The sequence below is a fragment of the Phymastichus coffea genome, unplaced genomic scaffold (genome assembly GCF_024137745.1).
Source record: "Phymastichus coffea isolate CEN01 unplaced genomic scaffold, Cenicafe_Pcof_1.1 PCOF00011, whole genome shotgun sequence".
In the NCBI taxonomy this organism is placed as follows: Eukaryota; Metazoa; Arthropoda; class Insecta; order Hymenoptera; family Eulophidae; genus Phymastichus; species Phymastichus coffea.
Window position 1 is genome coordinate 6568941 of NW_026706822.1, and position 24770 is coordinate 6593710.

A 24770-nucleotide genomic window follows, 5' to 3' on the forward strand; every position below is an offset into this window, starting at 1 on the left:
TTATTATAATATGCGAAACAAAATAGTAACAAAATAAACAAAAGATTTACGTAGAATTATATAATATATATTAAATAATACAAATGCGTTATAATTTAAGCATGCGAGAGAAGAAGCGAAAGAAAGAGAAAAGAAACAATAACACTGTTATGCGCACGCTAACAGACACTTACTATCGCTCATACGAGATGTAAACAGCAAAAAACTTTCGGTTTTATCGCAAAAGTTGTTTTGTTTACCAATCGACGTTAATGAGAGGTAGGCATTAAATATATGCCTAAGATAAAGCAAACACTTTGCGCTGACATATACGCACTGAATAGTATGATTATATGTATATATTAATACATGTATATACATATATGTGTCTTCATTCGTCTTCCACATTTTAATAAAGAAAAAGATCGTCGGAAATAAATAGCGTTGCGTTTATTATAATAGTTCGCTGCAATGCTGAATTGAGAAGCTGTGAAATTTGTCCTTTGTTTACTTCGCGCACGCACTTGAGTTCACGAAGTAAACACTGGCATCGACGCGCACTCGTTTCCTGGAATCCGCACGAACTCAAATTTTCAGCCAACGCTTAAGCGGAGGTTGTTATTCGACTCTTGTAGCCTAACATGCCAGTCTATGCCTCGACGATGGCTTACGTCCGCTTAAACGTTGGGCGCCAAATTATGTAACGGGAACTGTCCCGTTGACATAAAAATTAATAGACGATGATATGCGGATAATGCAGGTAAAAAATCATTATTAATAATATCAGTACTTATAACTACTTTTTTAAAGTATCTAATATGAGTTTTTAAGTTAAGACGATCAATTGTTGTAGTAGAGAGAGAATTTACAACCATTTGATTCGTAGCTTTGAAAGAATTAACATAAGGTACTGATGTGATTCGACCAATATTTTCGTAAATTAGTGGATCCAAAAGTTTATCTACTTTTATAAGTAATATTTTGCAAGCATTGCCTTCGACGTATGTTCATAATAGTTTTTTGTAATGAAATTAAATTTCTTTGACCAAGTTTTCCTGTTATCAAACCATTCTAAAATAAATGGTTTACAACCTCTGAAAATATGTAATTCAGGGATCATGTATGTTTGAATAACTTAACATTATGAGCATTATTAAAAAGTGGAGCCTAAACTATACTATCACAATCTTTTGCTTTTGTTTAGATTTCCTTCGTCTCGATGAGATCTCGAAAAACATTTGTCGAATCTTTGTAAGTTTTTAAACGAAGAGTGTGATTATCAATATGTGCGTTTGAGTAGTTCTAAGATTAGAAAGTGAAATGAAGCAATGAACACAAGGATAGGACGGGATAACCACGCAAGCTGAAGAAGTAGTAACTATCAAGTTTTCTATCCACGGCAGTTTAACCACAAAATTAAAGGAAGCTATAATCGTTGAATTTTAATCCTATAATAGATTCCGAAGATACTACAACCATCGAAACTTTAACCTACGACAGGTAAATCACAACGTTCAAAGAAGCTACAATCATCGAATTTTAATTCTACGGAAGATAAACCTGAAGATATTACAATCATCGAGTTTCTAACGTACGAAACTCGATGGTGATAGTATCTTTGGATTACGTTTTCAGGTTAATCTGTCGTATGTTTACAACTCTATGATTGTAGTATTGTTGGGATTACCCTGTCATAGCTTTAAAATTCGATGATTATAGCTTCTCTGGGTTTTTGAGGATTAACCTCCCATAGATTTTGAAACTTTCTCTTTTTACTATCTTTATGTTTTGAGATTAAACTGTCATTTATTTGAATCTTTCTGGTGTATCGGTGCAGTCTGATTTGCCTTTTCTTTAGTTTCCCACTACGAAACAGCAATCCGTCATACATAAGAAAACTGAAGAAAAGCGATATCAAAACTAAGGCGCTACTTCACATGTACGCGTAAATGTGTTAGGGCAGTTCGTCGAAAATCAAAACAATATAAGGAGAGTAACGTCACGAGCGTGGGAAATTTATTACTTACGATGCAAAATCAATAATTGCAAAGTTTTTTTTAACGAACAAAAACATTTTTCAGTCAATTTTCATGCGCTAATCTCGAATCTCGAGTTATTATAATCATTCAATATGTATTTGTTAACTTAATCTAATTTGCAAGTAAATATCTCTAGTAATTTTGCAACAAATAAGTATACTGCAAATTCGAATATACAACAGTGATCGTAGCGTATTAAGAAAGAGAAGCAAAAATTTGATACTTTGATAACTGATTTTTAACAGAGTTATCAATAAATAAAAAATTTATAATTTATTTAAACAATTCAAATTATATGTATAAAATACTAATAACGCTTGTTACCCGTTTGTTGATTTTATAGTGGCTAAAAGAGTAATTTACAAATTCATTATTTAATTACACAGGACCACAAATGGGAACCGGAAAAAGTCCTTCGGCAAAATTGATACCCTATATGTATTTCGACGCGCTGATTCCAAATCCGAGGTCCACATAACCCCAGCACGTCGTGTTCAAGGACATTTGAAGGTCAAACGCATTTACTACGGGAAAACATAAAATCTGACCACGGATTCGGAAAGAGCGGGAAATTTTACGTCCAAATATGTATTTTCTATTTTTTCCAACATGACCCTCCAAGGTCATCTGAGGGTCAAATGACTCACCGATAGATCAAATTCGTATTTCCCACATACATCATCACAACTAAAGACATGCGTACAAATGAGTCAGGTATCTTTAGGTTTCTCGATGCGCTGAATCCAAATCCGAGGTCCACATAACCCCAGCACGTCGTGTTCAAGGACATTTGAAGGTCAAACGCATTTACTACGGAAAAACATAAAATCTGACCACGGATTCGGAAAGAGCGGGAAATTTTACGTCCAAATATGTATTTTCTATTTTTTCCAACATGACCCTCCAAGGTCATCTGAAGGTCAAATGACTCTCACCGATCGATAAAATTCATGTATTCCATATACATCATTACACTACAGATTTAACTATAATTTGGTCACGTATCTTTAGGTATTTCGACGCGCTAAATCAAAATCTGAGGATCCTCGGTCTCAAATTCAAATATGAGTTACGGTGAGAACTTAGTTCATGGTGTGTTAGCTCTCTTTATGGTTTTCTCGCGCGGATATTGCCAATCGATTCCAGCAATTAAAATTCACCTAGCTTGATATATAGACTTGATTTCAGATAGTGATGTCGATCAAAAAGATTTACGAATGACGCGTTCTTTTATTAGCAAACGATCTGCGGAGCGCTTTTCTTTTGTGTGGAGTAGTAGTGTCTCTTTTAAGAGACCAACAATAGTCTGACATCATGTTCACATCCCAATAGCCTTGATATCTTCTTTCGATGTCTTTGAAGTCTTGGTGGAATCTCTCTCCTTGCTCCTCGCTAAAGTCTCCTAAATTTTCAGGAAAGTAATCAAGATGAGAATGAAGAAAATGAATTTTCAAATTCATCAAGCAACCCATTATTTTGTAATTACCCAACATCTCATTTACTATATCTTCGTAATCGTCGTCTTTATTATTTCCTAAAAATTTATGCTGAACTTCTCTAAAGCTTTGCCACGCGTTGCGTTCCTTTATCGTCATTCTTCTTTCAAATTCTTCATCTCGTAATAGTTCTCTTATTTGTGGACCATCAAAGACTCCTTCGTTGATCTTTGCTTCCGAAAGTTTTGGAAATTTCTCGAAGAGATACATAAAAGCGTTGCTTTCGTCTTGTGAATTTTTCATTGCTTTAATGAACTGTTTGACCAAACCAAGCTTAATATGCAAGGGTGGGAGGATGACTTTATTTGCAGGTATAAGACTTTCGTGTAAAACATTTTTATTACCTGGGGTCAAATTTTGTCGAAGTGGCCATTCTTTTCTCACATAGTGTTGATCTCGGGCACGGCTATCCCATTCACAAATGAAACATGGATATTTCGTGAAGCCACTTTGTTGACCCAACAAAATTATTGTTATTTTCAAATCTCCAACCAACTGCCACCCGTGAGTATCATAATGCAATTTCTGTAGCAGTAAATCGAGATTACTATATTCCTCTTTCAAGACAATGGAATGACAATTGGTATAGGGGCGTATATGTTACCGTTATGGAGTAAAACTGCTTTCAAGCTTCTCGTAGAAGAATCAATAAACAGACGCCAATCAATAGCTTCATACTCTACGTTTCCAAATTCATTTATCAGTCCTGCAACGTCGTTGCAATAAACTAAATCGCATTCTTTCGAAAAAAATTTTCTAAATTGTTGATCACGATTTCGGTAAAATGTGATGGAAGTACCAGGAGCCAGACAATTTTTTTCTTTCAATCTAGATGCTAATAGTTCCGAAAGTTCTTTTGAAAGTCCTGTGTCTCGAACTAAGAATGATTAAACCCATGAAATGTCTGGTCTTGCTCATCATCTTCTATATCTTCCATTCCATCAGTGCAACCTCTTCTACTTGAACCCTCTCCCTTTGATTCTTCTGTTTGCATTTCTATATTCCCAGCACCTACATCGGACACATTTCTACTGATTGAAATCTCAGGTTCTTTAGCATCCAAGGTGGCGAGGACATTGTATTCGTGTACCGAAACCCAGGGCACCTCCTCGTGGTGGAGGCGGGTAACGGCTTTTTTTGTCTTTGTTGTTTTCCGGCAAAGCCCTGGGGTGAAGGCATTATGCCGTCATGGTCGGCACACGAAAGAGTACGATGCAGGGTTTCGGATGCCCAGTATCGGCGGTTGGTCGGGGTGAGCAAGCGGGCCCGCAATCGTCGTCATCATGCGACCGCAGTTCCAGTTCTACACTGGTGGATAACTTGGCCTGTGTAGGATCTACTGCTACAAGAATAGAATTGGCACCATGCAAAGAGCGTATTGACAACTTTTGTGTTGTTTGTGGTAAATTTTGTTTTAAAACTCAAAGAGAATCTTTCACTGATAAACTGCTAGAAAATTATAAAATAGTTTTCCCTTTAATCACTGAACAAATAAACAACTGTTGGACTCCAAAAACTATATGTTTAAAATGTAAGATACAACTGCACCAGAAAATATCGCAATACATCTCGCCAATGATTTGGCGTAATCCGACAGATCATAATACAGACTGTTACTTCTGTTTGACTGATACACGTGGATATAATCGTAAAAATGTATCCCAATTACGTTATCCATTCGTTACGTCTGTAACTCTTCCTGTTCTCGCCACCTTGGATGCTGAAGAACCTGAGATTTTAGAAATGCAAACAGAAGAATCAAAGGGAGAGGGTTCAAGTAGAAGAGGTTGCACTGATAAAATGGAAGATACAGAAGATGATGAGCAAGACCAGACATTTAATGGGTTTAATCAAGAAGAGCTGAGTGATTTAGTTCGAGACACGGGACTTTCAAAAGAACTTTCGGAACTATTAGCATCTAGATTGAAAGAAAAAAATTGTCTGGCTCCTGGTACTTCCATCACATTTTACTGAAATCGTGATCAACAATTTAGAAAATTTTTTTTGAAAGAATGCGATTTAGTTTATTGCAACGACGTTGCAGGACTGATAAATGAATTTGGAAACGTAGAGTATGAAGCTATTGATTGGCGTCTGTTTATTGATTCTTCTACGAGAAGCTTGAAAGCAGTTTTACTCCATAACGGTAACATATACCAATTGTCATTCCATTGTCTTGAAAGAGGAATATAGTAATCTCGATTTACTGCTACAGAAATTGCATTATGATACTCACGGGTGGCAGTTGGTTGGAGATTTGAAAATAACAACAATTTTGTTGGGTCAACAAAGTGGCTTCACGAAATATCCATGTTTCATTTGTGAATGGGATAGCCGTGCCCGAGATCAACACTATGTGAGAAAAGAATGGCCACTTCGACAAAATTTGACCCCAGGTAATAAAAATGTTTTACACGAAAGTCTTATACCTGCAAATAAAGTCATCCTCCCACCCTTGCATATTAAGCTTGGTTTGGTCAAACAGTTCATTAAAGCAATGAAAAATTCACAAGACGAAAGCAACGCTTTTATGTATCTCTTCGAGAAATTTCCAAAACTTTCGGAAGCAAAGATCAACGAAGGAGTCTTTGATGGTCCACAAATAAGAGAACTATTACGAGATGAAGAATTTGAAAGAAGAATGACGATAAAGGAACGCAACGCGTGGCAAAGCTTTAGAGAAGTTCAGCATAAATTTTTAGGAAATAATAAAGACGACGATTACGAAGATATAGTAAATGAGATGTTGGGTAATTACAAAATAATGGGTTGCTTGATGAATTTGAAAATTCATTTTCTTCATTCTCATCTTGATTACTTTCCTGAAAATTTAGGAGACTTTAGCGAGGAGCAAGGAGAGAGATTCCACCAAGACTTCAAAGACATCGAAAGAAGATATCAAGGCTATTGGGATGTGAACATGATGTCAGACTATTGTTGGTCTCTTAAAAGAGACACTACTACTCCACACAAAAGAAAAGCGCTCCGCAGATCGTTTGCTAATAAAAGAACGCGTCATTCGTAAATCTTTTTGATCGACATCACTATCTGAAATCAAGTCTATATATCAAGCTAGGTGAATTTTAATTGCTGGAATCGATTGGCAATATCCGCGCGAGAAAACCATAAAGAGAGCTAACACACCATGAACTAAGTTCTCACCGTAACTCATATTTGAATTTGAGACCGAGGATCCTCAGATTTTGATTTAGCGCGTCGAAATACCTAAAGATACGTGACCAAATTATAGTTAAATCTGTAGTGTAATGATGTATATGGAATACATGAATTTTATCGATCGGTGAGAGTCATTTGACCCTCAGATGACCTTGGAGGGTCATGTTGGAAAAAATAGAAAATACATATTTGGACGTAAAATTTCCCGCTCTTTCCGAATCCGTGGTCAGATTTTATGTTTTTCCGTAGTAAATGCGTTTGACCTTCAAATGTCCTTGAACACGACGTGCTGGGGTTATGTGGACCTCGGATTTGGATTCAGCGCATCGAGAAACCTAAAGATACCTGACTCATTTGTACGCATGTCTTTAGTTGTGATGATGTATGTGGGAAATACGAATTTGATCTATCGGTGAGTCATTTGACCCTCAGATGACCTTGGAGGGTCATGTTGGAAAAAATAGAAAATACATATTTGGACGTAAAATTTCCCGCTCTTTCCGAATCCGTGGTCAGATTTTATGTTTTCCCGTAGTAAATGCGTTTGACCTTCAAATGTCCTTGAACACGACGTGCTGGGGTTATGTGGACCTCGGATTTGGAATCAGCGCGTCGAAATACATATAGGGTATCAATTTTGCCGAAGGACTTTTTCCGGTTCCCATTTGTGGTCCTGTGTTATTATTTAAAAACGGTTTGTTAATTTGGTGGTTTTTATTTTGAATAATGTTTCGCTTATAACGAGTGATTTTTATATATAAAAATTTTCCATAAATTTATTGTAAATTTCGTGTTATTCATTTATCTAACTTAAATCACTTATAAATTTAAGAGGCGATTTTTTCCTTGAAAAGCGATTTATATAAAAAAAATTCGTTATCTTTGACTTGATTTTTTAAGTCACTAATTTTTAATTTCAAGCGAACCATTATGCGACAAAATCTATGCAAAGTTCATGCGAATATCTAAAATAGCGTCGTAAGGGTTACCAAGCGTAAAAAGGAGCCGTTTTCCCAAGTATAAATTCGCTCGTCGCTACGGCAAGGGGATTCATAATCCTACCTTGCCTAACAGCGCGAGCATTGAACAAAATAAAGATTCAGTTATTTCCTGAGACTGATTTCATTATTCAGTGGTTAGCCTGCTAATTCCTTTCCTTACAAAAATCCAAGTGCTCAACTCATATTTATTTAGATAACGTAGAATAAGGATCAAATGTGAGACTGATCATAGTGTCTCTGGATTTAGAGATTAACATGTCGTAGATTTAAAACTCGATGAATATAGTATCTTTAGATTTACAGGTCAACTTGTCGTAAGTTTAAAAGTCGATAATTATAACTTCTTGTGATTGGAGATTAAATTATTATAGATTTCGAACTTGTTCATAGCTTCTTTGGGAAGTTAACACGTTCTGAGTTTACGTCTCGAAGTTTATAATTTGTCTGTTTGGAGTTTAACGTGTCGTAGGTAGTGCAACGGTTCGATCAATCCATACGTTCGCGATTCGGTAGCACTCGCGCTGCTAGAGCGAACGTCTAAGAGAGAGAGGGGGCGCACGAGAGTTTAATTTTCAGTTAAGCCTCAGCTGTTGTTCGGAAAACCACATAAATTTTCCACTGTGTTTTGCCGTTTGCCGATTAGAAAATCTATTGGTTTTGGATTCGTGATTCGCTCGAGTGATAGCGAGGTGCTAGATAAGCAGCAGCAAACCACAGCAGCAGTGAACAGCAGCATTAAGTGCAGCAGTCACCGATCTTCGTGACCGAGGCAGCGCAGCTAGTTCCACAGGAGCACCAGTTATTTTGCTGATCAACAATTACGGCTGATCACCATCATTGCACCGCAGGGTAGGTATACCTCCCTTTTTCTGCGCGACAAAATACTTCCGAAAGTATTTTGTCAATCGCGACCGTATGTGTATTCGCGCCGAGCATTAGTTTTCGCGGCAGAATTTTGAATTCCCTCTCTCTCACTCTTTCGCGCGCACGCGCGCGTGCGCAAGTCTTTCAACCCGACGAAGACTGTAGTTTTTTAGTGATAAACGATCTTGATTTTATTCGCCGCATTACGTTATTTCACTTCCTTTTAGTTTAACGGTTCCGTCATCGGTTATTTTTTTAAACCTATTTCATCTAGGGAATAGTTGGAGTAAACATTACGTTACTCATACCTAAGATAAATCAAGTGTCACAAGTCAGGTGACTTAATGTGAGTTCAACTCTATTGAAAAAGGAGGCACTGGAACGAAAGTATCAAACGTAAAGGCGAATACACGTATAATCATACGTGATTAACGAAGCGGCGATTAGCTCTGCATCGTGGGAGTTTGTTCTTTAATAAATCCAATTTGCACTAGCTAAGCCGCCCCGTTACAGTAGAAAATTAGATATTCATAGCTTCTTGGGATTAACTTATCGTAAGTTCGAAATTTGCTGGTTGCATTGTCTTTGGATTTAGTGATTAACCTATTGTATGATCAATACTCGATATTTATAGAATCTTTGGATTTTGCGGTTAATTCATAGTAGGTTTAAAATTCGATGATTATGGCTTCTTTGTGTTTGAAGGTTAACCTGTTGTCGGTTAAAATTTTCATTATATTGTCCTTTAGTTAGTGATTGTTTTACTACCCTAAGGAACGTAACCTATATGGTTTTTTTGTCTTTATTAATAAATTTACTAAATTTTTTTCGATCGAAATATATTCATTCGAAACGAAGATACCGTTCTAAAGCTATTAGCGATCACTTTTTAGGATGATTGTCGTTTTCTAAACAGCTTTTTCTGCAGAATAATAATATCCTTTTATTAATGTGTTATAACATATGAAAAATCAAAATAATCAGTGATTGACAATTTCCTATATTATATTTATAGAATTTATGGGTATTTTACCGTCTAAATAATAGATAATGCAAAAATGCTATAACATGTAATTTTTCTATCATTTCCTACCAGAAAAGCCTTTTATTTATTTTTTATGATGACTATAATTTTGTTATTGAAATATATCCTCTGAAATATAGTTTTTTCCCTATGTAACCCAAGGGTCGCAGTCCCCGAAAATCGAACAAAATTGATTTTGTTACTTTTTTTGCAAGAGAATTTTTTCATTTACTTTAATTCAGAAATATTAATTACAAGTGAAGGTGTTTCTGTAAAATCTTTTTTAGGGATGACTTTTGAGAAAGGTTTTCATCCTTATAGAGCTTTTTGCGCCGGTAAAAAACACCTCTCATTGGTTTTTTTATTAACTGCAACATATTTAAAATTCAGCAAAATTGGAGGCGCAGGATTGGGAATTCATCCATGTCAGTATTGTAGTGACGAACGATTGCCAGAAAAAATAAGTAACACAATGCATAGCAAATGATGAAGATTCTTGTTTATTGTTTGCACCTAGCTTCATAATACCTCTATCTTAACTATTGCACACGATTGAAAAGCTGTCCACATTTACGTTGAGAAAAGCAATTCACCTCCAACTCTTTTTTAAAAAATATTTAGTTCACGCATACTTTCGGGTCAATTACCAGAAAAAAGAATAATGTAACAACAGTTACGATCGATTTACATGGATTTATTTCATATAAGTTATAGACTCCTGTTGCTATACATTATTTTTACTGCTGTAGTGTCACTCTTATGCAGATCATCATCATTATAACTTCAGCTATAGCTGCCTTTATTCTTTTTCTCCTAAACTTTCTTGCTCCTTATTCATTTCGCTTTCATTTGTCTACTGGATGAACGAAACTTGTTGATTGTTATTTGATTGATTGATCTTCTGAGCTTGGTAACATTACTAATTTTATTTATAATTTGCTAAAAGTTATGCCAATAAATGTAATTGGTTAAGATGATGTTAAAAAATAATTTGTAATTCGCGTTTCCGAGAGTAAGCAAGAAGTTGACACGTAAATGCTCTATAAGAATTAATATTTCAATAATCACCGAATAGCAAACACAATATTCGCTGTTTCGATGAGCCGTTTAAAATACAATTGAGTATTGTTGCATTTATCGAGGAAAAGCCCGACAGTGCCGCAACGAATATTCAATTTTATTTCTAGGCAATTAATAATTTTGTGAGAGGAGAAAGCCTAAGGGTACTTTTTCTCATAAGAGAGTCTTATGAGTTGAGCGCTTAGATTATCGTAAGGAAAGGAATTAGCAGGCTAACCACTGAATAATGAAATCAGTCTCAGGAAATAGCTGAGTCTTTATTTCATTTCAATGCTCGCGCTGCTAAACAAGGTAGGATAGTGAATCCTCTTGCCTCAGCGACGAGCGAATTTATACTTTCGAAATTGGCTCCTTTCTACGCTTGGTAGCCCCTACAATGCTATTTTTAATATTAGCATAAACTTTGTACAGGTTTTGTCGCAAAATGGCTCGAACGAAATTGAAATTTAATGATTTAAAAAATCAAGTATGGAATAACAAATTTTTTAACATTAATCGTTTCTCAAGAAAAAATCGCCTTTTAAAATTATAAGTGATGTAAATTAGGTATTTAAATAACACAGAATTTACAATAAATTTACGGAAAATTTTTACATAAAAAAATCGCTTGTGATGAGTGGAACATTATTCAAAATAAAAACGATTAACTTAACAATCCAATTTTGAATAATAATTAAAAAACGAATTTGTAAATTTCTCTTTTAGCCATTATAAAATCAGCAAATGGGAAACAATCCTTATCAGTATTTTATATGTATGTATAGTTAGATCGCTACCTAGCAACGCAATTTTAATTGTTTAAATAAATTATAAATTTTTTATTTATTGATAACTCAGTCAAAAATCAGTTATCAAAGTGTCAAATTCTTGCTTTTCTGTCTTAATACGTTACGATCGCTGTTATATATTCGAATTTGCAATATACTTATTTGTTGTAAAATTACTAGAGATATTTACTTGCAAATTAAATCAAACTAACAAATACATATTTAATGACTATAATAACTTGAGATTCGAGATCAGCGCATAAAAATTAACTGTAAAATGCTTTTGTTCATTAGAATAGACTTTGCAATTATCGATTTGCATTGTAAAAAATAATTTCCCCACGCTCGTGACGTCACGCTCCTTATATGGTCTTGTTTTCGCCGAATTACCCTAACACATTTACACGTACGAGTATATGAGAAAAGCGCCTTCGCTCAAGTACCACTTTTCTTCAGTTTTCTCGTGCACGACGGGTTGCTATTTTGCAGTGGGAGAAAAGGCAAATCAGTCTGGACCATTACAAAGTCTTATAAATTAGCGCCCAAAAATCTAAGATTTAGAAAAATCTAAAAAGTAATTATACTATTAAATGAAGCGTATCCAAAATAATAAAAATCTTTTTTTGTAATTCATTTGTGCGGGATCATTTAAGCACCTAAAATAACAAAAACACATTTAGGTACTAAATCCAGTCCCTACATTTTATTTAGACCATAAATCTTTGAAAAATTGATGAAAATAAATTTTGAAATTCCAAGTCTTTTAAGCAAGAGACCCTTAAACAGCATTCATGCTAAAATCATTCATAAATTAAGCGAATTATAAATAAATAATTCATTTCTAAATTATTAAATACTATGTGCTTATGTTGTTATTTCAGTGCACATACATTTCATATCATAATTTTACTATAAAAATTATTCGTATTTTCATAAAGTTAATGAAGATTCTATATTGGCTTTAAAAAAATACACTACTCTATATTGATTAAATAAGTAGACCAGGAAGGCAACCACTACTATGAGGTAGAGAATAGACCTTATGAGATGTTTTTTTGTAAAGTTAGCGCCTAAAGATAAAAAATTTAGCATATTGGATAAATTGATTATACCTTTCGATTAAATAATAAAAAATATCTTTGCGCGCTAGACTAGACGTCTCACACGGCAACGACGCCTATAATCAAATCATCCATAAACTTATACATTAATTAATTTAAATTTTATAATTTTATGGCCTGAGCATAAGAGTGAAGATGACTTGCTGTACATGCATCGTGTGTCGCTGTTAATATTGATTATGAGGGTGTTTGCAAAACGATTCTGACAGGATAAAAATTATAGTCATTTCCATAGATGAGTGTTGTGAATTTTACATAACATGATTACTAGGATTTTTTTAATGTCGCCAAATTTGATTTGACAACATCTAGAACGCGTACATTAAAGTTTGATTTATATAATAAATACATCACAGGTTTGATTTTTAAGGCATAACGAAAGTAATGATTAGATTATATATTATTAATTATAGTCATTAATAAAGTGAAATGTAGTTTAAAGTTGTAACGGGGTGTGAATTCCGTTTTAATTTCTTTGTCTTGCTCGATGCGCAGTCGTACCGGAATGCACGCGGCGAGATCGAAATAATCAATTCTATTAATTAACCGGAGAGCTGGAGAGGACAGGTGTCAGTCAACCAACTTACTAATAGCAATGACAACAACAGACTAACGTTTCAATCATGCATGGACTAGTTTATTTGTCGCGTAATCTACAACGTTCTTGGCCCGCGCACTTACGCTTATACGGTGTGCGCGACAATGTTACGTATTGTCATTTCATTTACAATCGTTCGATCGAGTTATTTGCTTGCATACTAACTAACGATTTCCTTGTTTTCGCCGGTATGAGGGGAGAGCTAAGATGTTACGCGCAGTCGTTTATCGAAAACAATAAAGCGAAGCTGGCCAGCTTACCTTATGTGATTATTCGCACGATCAAGGGGAGAAGTTCAATGTCGTAGTTTAGCGCGTGGCTCAGGTTTCCGCTTTTCCGCTTAGACACGGGGCTCTCTCTGTCGTCAAGCTGCTTCCGTCGGACGGATTCCGTAACCTCGTGGCTGGCCTCCAATGGCGTCTCAGCTAGCCACTCGAACTCGCGGCAACAACAAAGAATTACAGGTCGTCTAACGTTCATGCTCCGTGTGGCGTTCACGCGCACGCACGTCGTTGCCGATGCTAAAGGCACTCCAAGGTTCGGGCACGCTATTCATGACTTTCGGGTAGCTGCATAACTCTCGTGTTAGTGCTCGTGGACTCCTGCACATTGTTACAGGTGTCAAAGGCGCTCTGCCACTGGTCCTTTTCTCTTCGAACGCGTTCCTTCCCATTTCGAACCGAGTTCCCGTTTTCGACTTACCCGGACCGTAGTGCTGTCCTCACAGGCAGCCGCACGATCGAAACGGTAGCGTACACCGGACGTTTACCGTCACAAAGTATATAAAGTTCTTTTCTAAAGTATATTATATGTTGTCTATAATTTTTGTATATTGTTAAATTTCACAGCTATATCTCCATGTTAAATTCATAATGTACAAATTTTTTGTATTTTAAAAGATTGTCCTTTTTTCGTTATCAAAATAATTATTTGCACCGGCTGCGACTGGTGACTGCGAGTGCAGACATCAATGTCTTTGCAGTATATGTACTGAAACAATAATGCAAGCATATAATGTTTGATAATTGAGAAATTAATTTTTCATTTATAATTTGTTTAGAATCCAATTTATAGGAGATTTTACCATGAGCACTGTTTATACGTCTCAAGCTCAAACGATATGCTGTTTCAAAATTAATTACCATCAATTTCTAAAAGTTATATGACCTAAATAAAATTTAGGTTTAGAGCTCAGCGCCTAAAAAGTTTTTTTTTGTTATTTTAAGTGGTTATATGATGACAAACAAATGAATAACACAGGATTTTTTAATAATTTTGGAGACGCTTAATTTAATGGTGCAATTACTTTTCTGATTTTCCTAAGTTTTCGATTTTTGAGGGCTAGATTCTAAGCCCTGGTGAATAAGGGTCGGAAAATTTTTGAATAGACGTTTCTATTTATGCTGTTATCATCGTAATCAGGAATAATTAATACATTATGACGATAACGGATTAATTATTCCGAATAATTCAAAGAAATATTTTGATCATTTTATCCTACTAGACTCTTTAAGAAGTCAAGATGATATATTTGTTTGGTATTGCAATACCATAAACCTCGAGTCGTCTATTAGTTGAAGCAACTACCTGGAAAGCAGGTAATCATGAGTTCGATTTTTCACGAGGTAACAACTTACAGATAAATTTAACAGATATTTTATTGAACCAGTATATTAAATTGTATGATTATTATAAATAATATTTACTTACTTTAATACTTGTGTAAATGTTAGATTCAATCAATTCTTCAAGTTTATTGCTATTCATGTAAAGCCAAGCTCCAGTTGCAATTTGAGCAACTATAATTATTAACAAACAGCTAGAAAATCCAACTAGCATACATTGCGATTCTTGAAACGCTCCACAGCAACCGAGAAATGCTATAATGAACATTATTATGCCAGCTGTTAAAAAAACGCAGAGACCAGCATAAAAATGTGGTTTATCTTGAGAAAGTGTAACTAAAAATGTTTGATCTACGAGCATCCATATTGCAAGACCAACTGCAATTATGCCGACAGTCTGTAACAATTAATAAAAGAAAGATAAAATAAAAAAATCGCAATTCAAACATTTTCACGAAATAGGAGAAAATATCTCTTTAAGCAATTAATTAAAAAACAGCAATCATGAAATTTAAAAATTCTTATAAGTACAACTATCAAAACTATCAAAACTGGATTTTTATTAAGTTATTAGAATTAAAATACATTCTTATTTTACCATATTCATGATATACGTACAGAATCAAATTATAGATAAGTGATAAGTAAAAAATTTTAGAAGAAAAAGAAAATTAAAATTTTTTATTTTTGTCAGTTGATTCGTTATGAATGCAAAATGGTCATCATTAAAAGATAAAAATCAATTTTAGGAATAGACTATACTTATGTAAAATATCCTGGGAATATAATTGTACTTTGTATTTTACTATTAGGTTAATAGAAATGAAGATAGAAGAGGAAAATCAAAGAAATCTTTTTTTCAGCTCATTTTAAATAGCAATATGTTCCAGTCTGATTTTGAAGCCAAAATATTTTTCCATTATCTATCAGACAACTAAAAGTTTTGATAAAATCACATAATTAAAATGGTCGGTAACAATATCTCAGAAATGTAGGCCAAAACATATTTTACTAAAAACAGAGAAAAAGAAAATTTTCGATATTTTATTTCATTTCATATAGTACATTGTTGAACAATAAATCTTATCTTCCATATTTTAAATATTACGTAAATCGAAAGTTATAGCAGGAAAGTTGAAAGCGAGAATTCACACTAAATTATTAAGTTTTCCATCGTTGTATTTTATTTTATAATTTTCAAGTATAACGTTATAAAACGTTGTATTTTATCTTGAACTAAATAAAAATCTTGAATTAAATTAAAGTTAAAATGAGCATAAATTAGTCTCCAATGAGTTACACCTAAAATGTATTGTTTTAGGTATATAAGTTTATTTAATTATAAAGTATACTGTTTTAAATATATAAGCATTTCTCGCGAAATGCGTGGCTTTGCGCTATGTCGAGAAGGAAGTCATTTCCATACGCGAGCTCCGTATATATAACGTTGGGTCGATATTTGGCTATTGTTTTTACATTCGTGGCGAGGAACTTCGGTAGATCTCAGCCGTGTACTCCAAGTACTTCCGCCACAAGGCCTCATTGGACCGCTTTCCCCCGACTAATAATACGGGTGCCAGACCACCGTTCCTAATTTACGGTGATGGTCGGGGATAGGGTCGGAAAATTGCAACATAGGTCTATTAGCCCATTGTGCGACTGCGCAGAGTGGGCAGGTTGGTGACCTCGCGGCAATTTCCTTTCCTCAGGCCGATGATATTAACCAATCGTTGATCTTCTCCGTCCTCTCACGTCCTGGAAGTGCCGACAGCTCAGGATACGACTCCTCGTCTATGGTCCGATATTCGTTCGGTCTAGCGCGTAGGTCACCTAACGCTCGGAACCAGTAGTGAAAACAAAAGAATCCTCGCTACAGACCGTTCGCGGCTGAAAATAAAATTAGCATGCAGGGAGGGAAGGGTCAACGAGGCGTAAATAATAAAGACTGGTCACAATTCACTTTCCTTTATTCGGTGGCTAGGGTGAAGATGCGGTTAGAATGACGGATGGTCAGCGTGGCTCGACGCGATTTAATGCGTTGCTGAAACGAATCCACGCGTCCTGGCGAATCAAACATGTAACGAACTTTACGCTCGATCCCCAATTCGTAACGGTAATTTGAACTTCATCTAGATATCTAAATCTCCCTCGGTTCCTACACTCACGTCAGTTCGAGAAATGGCGGTTGGTCAGCGCGACTTGGTCGGAGCATATTCCCGGCGTCGACGAATCCACGCATAACGACGGGATTGGCACAAAAAATCACGCACAACACTTCGCAAATATCATTAGTGAGTGGCACTTTGCCTACTTACAAATTACAACTGAAAACTCATTCGGTGAAACTCAAAGTCCTTCTATGGTCTCAGCGAATCCAGGAATTACTTCCAACAGCGTTAGCGATCAGCAGAAAAATGGACGAGAAACGGCTGTTTGCGGTCAAAGATCCTTTTTTTTTCTCCTCTTTCCGAAAAGAAATCATATTATTAGCCGATATGCTAATTCGAATATCGGTAGCGCCCTCTGAATATTTCATCATTGGTCAATATGCAAATTAGGAAAGTAACAGCGCCCTCATTTTATCTCCTACTTCGTCGCTATTTACTCTCTCTCTCTCACCCCTTCCCCCTCCACTAAGTCGGCCAGCATTGATTGATAAGAAAGATCTACCCCTACTCCTATTTATTTTTCGTTGCAGACAGAAATCAAACTTTATTTTAATTCGCTTATTGGTCGTAATGTCACCGGTAAGGTTCATCAGAGGTTCAAATTTCATGAATCAATTATCAATTTCATTTGTCAGATTATTTGTCGCTTATTAGTAGCGGCCGCATACTCATACAAGTATTTTCCAACTTTTTTATTAGTACGTTTCATATTTTAAATCGCATCGCTAGATATTTTGCAATACGATACAATAGTTGTATGTAGGTTTTATCTTCGTAGCGCCCACATCATCTAGTTTGCGTTCGAATTAGTATTGTATTTATTCTAGTTCGCTCGCTTACATATGGTCTGTCTCGCTCGCTCTTGTTTAGTCTGTCTCGCTCGCTCTCGTTCAGTCTGTCTCGCTCGCTCCCGCTTAATCTATATCGCTCTTCAAAATGGCCGCCCTCGCTCCCGCGTGTTAACGTCGTGCTCTGCTGTCGGTCTCCGAAGCGCCTCCTGGAGCGCTCCCCCTCGGTCGTGTGGTATATGTTTGTATCTGGGTGTTCTGTGTGTTCGTCTCCGGGTTTTATTAGAGATCAGCAGCAGTATGTGTGTGTGTGTGTGTGTGTGGTGCTCAGGATGTCGCCGATGGTGCGCAGCTGCCTGATACAGCTGATTGTCGGCTGCCGCTTCATAGACGATTTTCTTGTCGCCCCAGGTGTGTCAACTTCTCTAAAGTATCCGTGTCGGTGCCTGGGTATGTAACATGTCCGCATGTATCGCTAACATGCATTCCCAATACATTTTCTAGTTAAGTTTTCCGTGTTTTTCCTCTAGTCAGCAACACGTGGTCGGGAGTGTGTGTGTGCGTGTGCTCTCTTTTTCTCGTAGTGCACTCCGTTTTTCGCTCATCCGTCGGATCGCGTTCTTCGACTTATTGCGTCGTTTCCTCGGACATGGGTGGGCGAAAATGGAAATAAAATAGTGTATCGGTGGGAGAGCGAGTCGTGTATAATTATTAGGTTGGTTACGAGGACTGCAAGGGACGGAGATGGCTCCTCTGAGGTGTTGCAAATAGTGCAACACTCTCAGTCAAAGCCTTGTAATGCACCGCATTACACTTTTCTAATCATGAAATCTTACGTTTTCATTTATTTGCTACTTATATTTTATTCATTTCAATTCCATACATTGAGTCATTTACTCATTCACTATGTATCCATGATAATTACTAGTGAAATTGGATTCGTTTATTATTTGTTCAATGTCCAATATTTTATACTCGACGTAATTCAACGAGCAGTTAGAGCCTACTACGCAAATCTTCAATACACCCATTACGCCCATTTTCAACATTAAAACCTACCACAGTAGGCATGCTATGCAGTTATCTCAGACTATATGACGCTACTAAAGATATGCACTTCATTGTGTTGTAGTATATCGATTTACCCGATTTGTTATTATTACTACATGTAGAATGTTCGTTTAAAAAACTATTTATTTTGTTATTGTTCGTGGGTTAATTTTCTCACATTGACGAGTAACACGTTAACCGAATTAAAAGAAACCAAAGTTTTTCATATTGTGTGTTCTGATTTACTACGAATATAACAGCATAGACCCCTTTATTAAGTCTATTCATTGATTAATATATTGGAATGTTTCATCTATTAGTTATTTATTAGCTGATCAGTAAGACATAATACAAGTTTTTTTGGAGTCTTCGACGTCAGCGTTGATTTACGCTTTAAAACCTATGAAAAACTGTTTGATCAAACAAAATCAATCCATTGATTGCTTTTCTTCTTCGTTTTCCATCTTGCATTATAAATACTCATTCATGGTATGAAAAGTGCCATTTATTTAAGCGACATAAGCTTTTAATTCATTCAAAGCCAACGTGATAAGCAGACTTTACTTACGAAATTCTTTTTGGCAGGTGATTTACAATCATAAGAATAACACAGCTCCACAAAAAAAAATGAAAGTATTTTCCCCGATATCTGACTGTATGTTCTTTATGTTTTTGAGGTCGCTGAATCCGAATCCGGGGTCCGTTTGACTCCATCACGTCAGGGTGAAGGGCATTTGAAGATCAAATTGCGAATCGACCCGTTAAAAAATTTTATAAAAATTCATAATATATTTTTGGGATTCCTGATTCCAAATCCAATCTTTTTTGAACCTCAACATGTCAGAATCAAGGTCAAACGGAGGTCAAATCATTCAAATCGGATGATACAATATTTTTGACTTCAGATTCTGAAAGAGCGGAAAATTTTACGTCCGAATACGTAGTAACTTTTTTTTTAAACCGACTTCTGTAGGTCGCGTTGCGGTTATCCAAAATAAGACTTAGATATCTATTTTTGGAATCTGTTGGCAGCGGTTTTTTCCATGTGTTTGCATCCAGGACACCTCCCCGTGGTGACGGCGGGCAACGGAGTTGTCTCGCTATCCGGCAAAGTTCCTGGGTCATGATGCTCATGCCGTCATGGCAAACACACCGGAAAAACTTACGATGCAGGGGGTCGGAACCCCAGTATCGGCGGTTGGTCAGGGTGAGAAAGCGGGCCCGCAGGCGTCGTCATCATGTGACCGTAGCTTTGTTAAGGTGGCTAACTTGGCCTCACCAAAGTATAAAGCTACAAGTATAGCCAGAACCTCTAGACATGAGCATGACAACCCGGAAAAACCAAATTATTTTTGTTACGTTTGTGCTGCATACGCACCACCATATAGCCGGAAAAATATCACTCGTGCTGTGCGTACTGCATACAGTTATTGTTTTTCATCAGAAATATTGAATCAAGATGAGAATTGGGTTCCACATGTCGTTTGTCTGCGCTGTCATAAAATGTTTGCTGACATGTTATATGAAAAAAGACCTTTCAAAGTTGGAATACTCTGTATCAGTGACATGGAATATGCCAGAAGAAAAACAAGACTGTTTCTTCTGCAATACCATTACTCACGGATACAATAGGAAAAATAAATCAAAAATCAAATATATTTTGACCGATAAAGTAATTCCAGCTGTTTTGATTTCAAAAAATAGTGGTAATGCCAAGAATCCTGTTGTAGACGTCCTGGCCAATGAAGAAATAGGTACCGAAGAAGTACAAGCAGAGGAAAGTGACAGCGAGATAGAGACAGACAAAGGAAATGAAATTGACGAAAACCAGGATGAAAGGAATAAGGAGCCTGCAAAATTTACGCAGAATGAATTAAGTGACTTAGGAAGAGAGTTAGGACTTTCAAAGGAAGCTCATGAACTTTTGGCTTCAAGGCTGAAACAAAAGAATCTTTTGGAAGAAGGTGTAAAGATTTCAATTTATAGGAACAGAGACCAAGAGTTTCGACATTTCTTTACTAAAGATGGTACAGTGGGATTGGTGTATTGCAATGATATCAACGGACTTATAAATAGTTTCAAAGTTAATGTCTACAAGCCGAATGAGTGGAGACTGTTTATAGATTCTTCTATTCGTAGTTTGAAAGTGATATTGCTCCACAATACGAATGTACTGGCTCCAATACCCATAGCTCACTCTACACTTCTCAAAGAATCTTACCAAAATATGAAAATTGTTTTAGAAAAAATCAATTACAAAGAACATCAATGGAGAATCTGTGGTAACCTCAAAATCATTGGAATTCTTCTTGGGGTGCAGAGCGGGAATATTAAATACCCTTGCTTCTTGTGCCTTTTTGACAGCAGGGATCGTCAAAATCACTACATCAAAAAGGAATGGCCAACGAGAAATTCTCTGCAGCCGGGATCGTCCAACGTCATTCAGCCGCCTCTTGTAGATACATTAAAAATTTTAATGCCTCCACTGCATCTCAAACTTGGTTTCATGAAGCAATTTGTCAGAGCTCTAGATAAAGATGGAGATTGCTGTAGATATACAGTGCCGCTCACGTACTTTTACCCCCCCCCCCACGGGCAAAATCAGTCTAACTTCAAAGTTTTATATCTCTGGTAGAAATTAACGTACAGAGACGCGCGTGGGTGCGTTTGAAAGGTCTTTCGGAGAGCTTTCAAATGATATGACTCACGGTTGCCATCGATTGTTTTTTTAAATTTTGCAACAATTATGCAAAATTGAAAATTCTGAAATTTTTTTATTATTTTTGACAATTAGCCAATTTTGGAAAAAAAAATCGTACGAAAATTTGAAGTACACCATTTTTTAGCTATTACCAAGCCCTATCTGAATCACTCATCAAAAATTTATTTTCGTCAAATATGACGCGCGCACGGGCATTTTTTCCTGGAAGTGACAGTTTTTTTCAACATTTTTTATCTCCGTCAAATTGTAACAATCGAAAAAAATTTTATAGGAGAAAAAATGTTTGTTTTTTCACGTAGAATACTGCAATAATTTTTTTTTCGGTTTTTCGAAAAATTTTTTTTTTCGGTTTAAATTATTTTTCAAGGTCGAAAAAAAAAAGATTTTTTTTTTATGTAATTTACGATACTTGTTATGTAGTATTATTGAATGGGTGGAAAAAAATTTTTTTTTGTGGTTTCTCATCTTTTTAGCGTACCGACTGTGAGAAAAAAAAATTGAAAAAAACCGAAAAAAAAATTTTTCGAAAAACCAAAAAAAAAATTATTGCAGTATTCTACGTGAAAAAACAAACATTTTTTCTCCTATAAATTTTTTTCGATTGTTACAATTTGACGGAGATAAAAAATGTTGAAAAAAACTGTCACTTCCAGGAAAAAATGCCCGTGCGCGCGTCATATTTGACGAAAATAAATTTTTGATGAGTGATTCAGATAGGGCTTGGTAATAGCTAAAAAATGGTGTACTTCAAATTTTCGTACGATTTTTTTTCCAAAATTGGCTAATTGTCAAAAATAATAAAAAAATTTCAGAATTTTCAATTTTGCATAATTGTTGCAAAATTTAAAAAAACAATCGATGGCAACCGTGAGTCATATCATTTGAAAGCTCTCCGAAAGACCTTTCAAACGCACCGACGCGCGTCTCTGTACGTTAATTTCTACCAGAGATATAAAACTTTGAAGTTAGACTGATTTTGCCCGTGGGGGGGTAAAAGTGCGTGAGCGGCACTGTATAGTGAAAAAAATGCCCAAACTCAGTGAAGCCAAGCTAAAGGCAGGCATTTTTGATGGTCTACAGATCCGAACGCTCTTCAATGATCCCAATTTTACATCTCAAATGACAAATTTAGAGAAAGCGGCATGGACTAGCTTCCATGCAGTTTCTAAGTATTTTTTAGGGAACAATAAAAGTCCGAATTATAAAAAACTAGTAGGTGTTATGATTGAAAACTATAAGAATTTAGGATGTAATATGAGCATCAAATTGCATTTTGTAGACTCTCATCTCGATTTCTTTCCAGAAAAATTAGGTGATTTCAGTGAAGAGCATGGAGAGAGATGTCATCAAGACATGAAAGATATGGAAAAGCGCTATCAAGGAACATGGGGTATAAATATGATGGCAGACTACTGCTGGAATTTAAAACGAGATATAGAAACAGTTCCAGTAACACCTAAAAGAAAACCATTACGTAGATCGTTTGAACAAAAGCAAGTCCGTTATCACAAACGACATTAAATTCAACGGACATTACGATGTAGTAAAAAGGACTAGCTTCGTGATCAGTAACTCAAAAAACATGAAGATCAACTGTCTAAAGAACCAGAATTCTAATCTGCGTTCAATGTTCCGGCCAAAACTAGATATCCAAGTCTTATTTTGGATAACCGCAACGCGACCTACAGAAGTCGGTTTAAAAAAAAAGTTACTACGTATTCGGACGTAAAATTTTCCGCTCTTTCAGAATCTGGAGTCAAAAATATTGTATCATCCGATTTGAATGATTTGACCTCCGTTTGACCTTGATTCTGACATGTTGAGGTTCAAAAAAGATTGGATTTGGAATCAGGAATCCCAAAAATATATTATGAATTTTTTTAAAATTTTTTAACGGGTCGATTCGCAATTTGACCTTCAAATGCCCTTAACCCTGACGTGATGGAGTCAAACGGACCCCGGATTCGGATTCAGCGACCTCAAAAACATAAAGAACATACAGTCAGATATCGGGGAAAATACTTTCATTTTTTTTTTGTGGAGCTGTGTAATCATCGCCTACGCTGTACAAAAAATCAAGAAAATTGTTACAAATTGATTAACTATGTATTGTCTTGCTCATTTGACTCGCTTATTTCGATTATTTAGTTCTTTATAATGTCATTGAAACCTAAATAAGTTCCAAATATCTTTTCAATACAAGATATTTTATAGGTCATGGTCATTCTTAAAGTAATTACAACGAAGAATTTTATACTAGTTTCGTCTTTAACCATGATGATGCATAACTATAAGTTTTGACTTAGTCAAGAATTATATATCATTACCTGGCAGCCCTACATTATTCCAAAAAGGAATAACTTTTGTTTGAGACCCGAAAGACTTAAATCGGATAAAAATTACGACCTGCAGCGATTTTTGTCTAATTTTGTGCACTGTGTGACGTCATCCGTCTGAGTAGTTTTCGATCGGATTGGTTTTCTAGCTGGAATTGCCTCCGTGGGCGGTTCTGGTAACTTGGCTACGTCCTCGAGGAATGCAGTGGTAGCTTGCATTTCCTCGTCTCCAACCTCATCGATTTGTACGGTCGACGAGCCCTCTTGGGCTCGCACCCGTACCTACTCCTCTTTCTTTTGAGCTCACTCATGAGGTGTAGTGCTGCCCTGACCACTCTGTCAACTACAAGACCGATCAGGGCACCGCCGCTTGCTCGAATTGCTCGATCGTAATCTTCATCCTGCAATAGTCCTAGACATCAATAAATGAACTTTGATGTTAAATATAGAAGGTGGATGCTTTCTCGGCTGCCCAGGGCCTTCGTTGCTAGGAATGGAGGTGGGGTCCTTTTCGTCGGTCTCCTAGAGCGTCCGATCGCAGGGCGTCATACAGTGATGATTGGTAATTTCGGAGATCATCACCTTCTTTCCCTCAGAACGGATGGTGGCGAACATGGCGGATGTTGTGGGTACGCTTCACCTCGGACAGTTTGCACATTATTGCGGGATCACCCACGTGGACGCCTCGCAATTCCAACCGCTGGAGTCGGAGTTCTTGCTTTGCCGTGCATCTTTTGGGTTTCGTCCGGTTCGTCGGATGGAACGTTGTCGGGTGGATCGATACGGGGGTAGCGCGGTCACTTCGAGTTCCTTGCGGGACTTTTTTGAAACGCGTTCTTTTTGCTCTCAGCGTGATTGCTCTCGCTGGACAACGATTCACTCGCTAGAGGTGGATCGTTCGTCACCTCTACTTCATCGATGGTCGGGATGGTACC

The 24770-nt window shown here is 36.3% G+C and overlaps 1 protein-coding gene across 2 annotated transcripts in view; it reads right to left on the bottom strand.

The window, feature by feature from the left end:
• Positions 1 to 24770, bottom strand: part of LOC131672106 (CD9 antigen-like) — a 290984-nt gene that overhangs the window by 227396 nt on the left and 38818 nt on the right. For both annotated transcript variants that reach the window (XM_058949077.1, XM_058949086.1), the window contains exon 4: positions 14857 to 15168. In XM_058949077.1, the coding sequence (XP_058805060.1) occupies positions 14857 to 15168 (312 nt within the window). The remainder of the gene's footprint in view (positions 1 to 14856; positions 15169 to 24770) is intronic.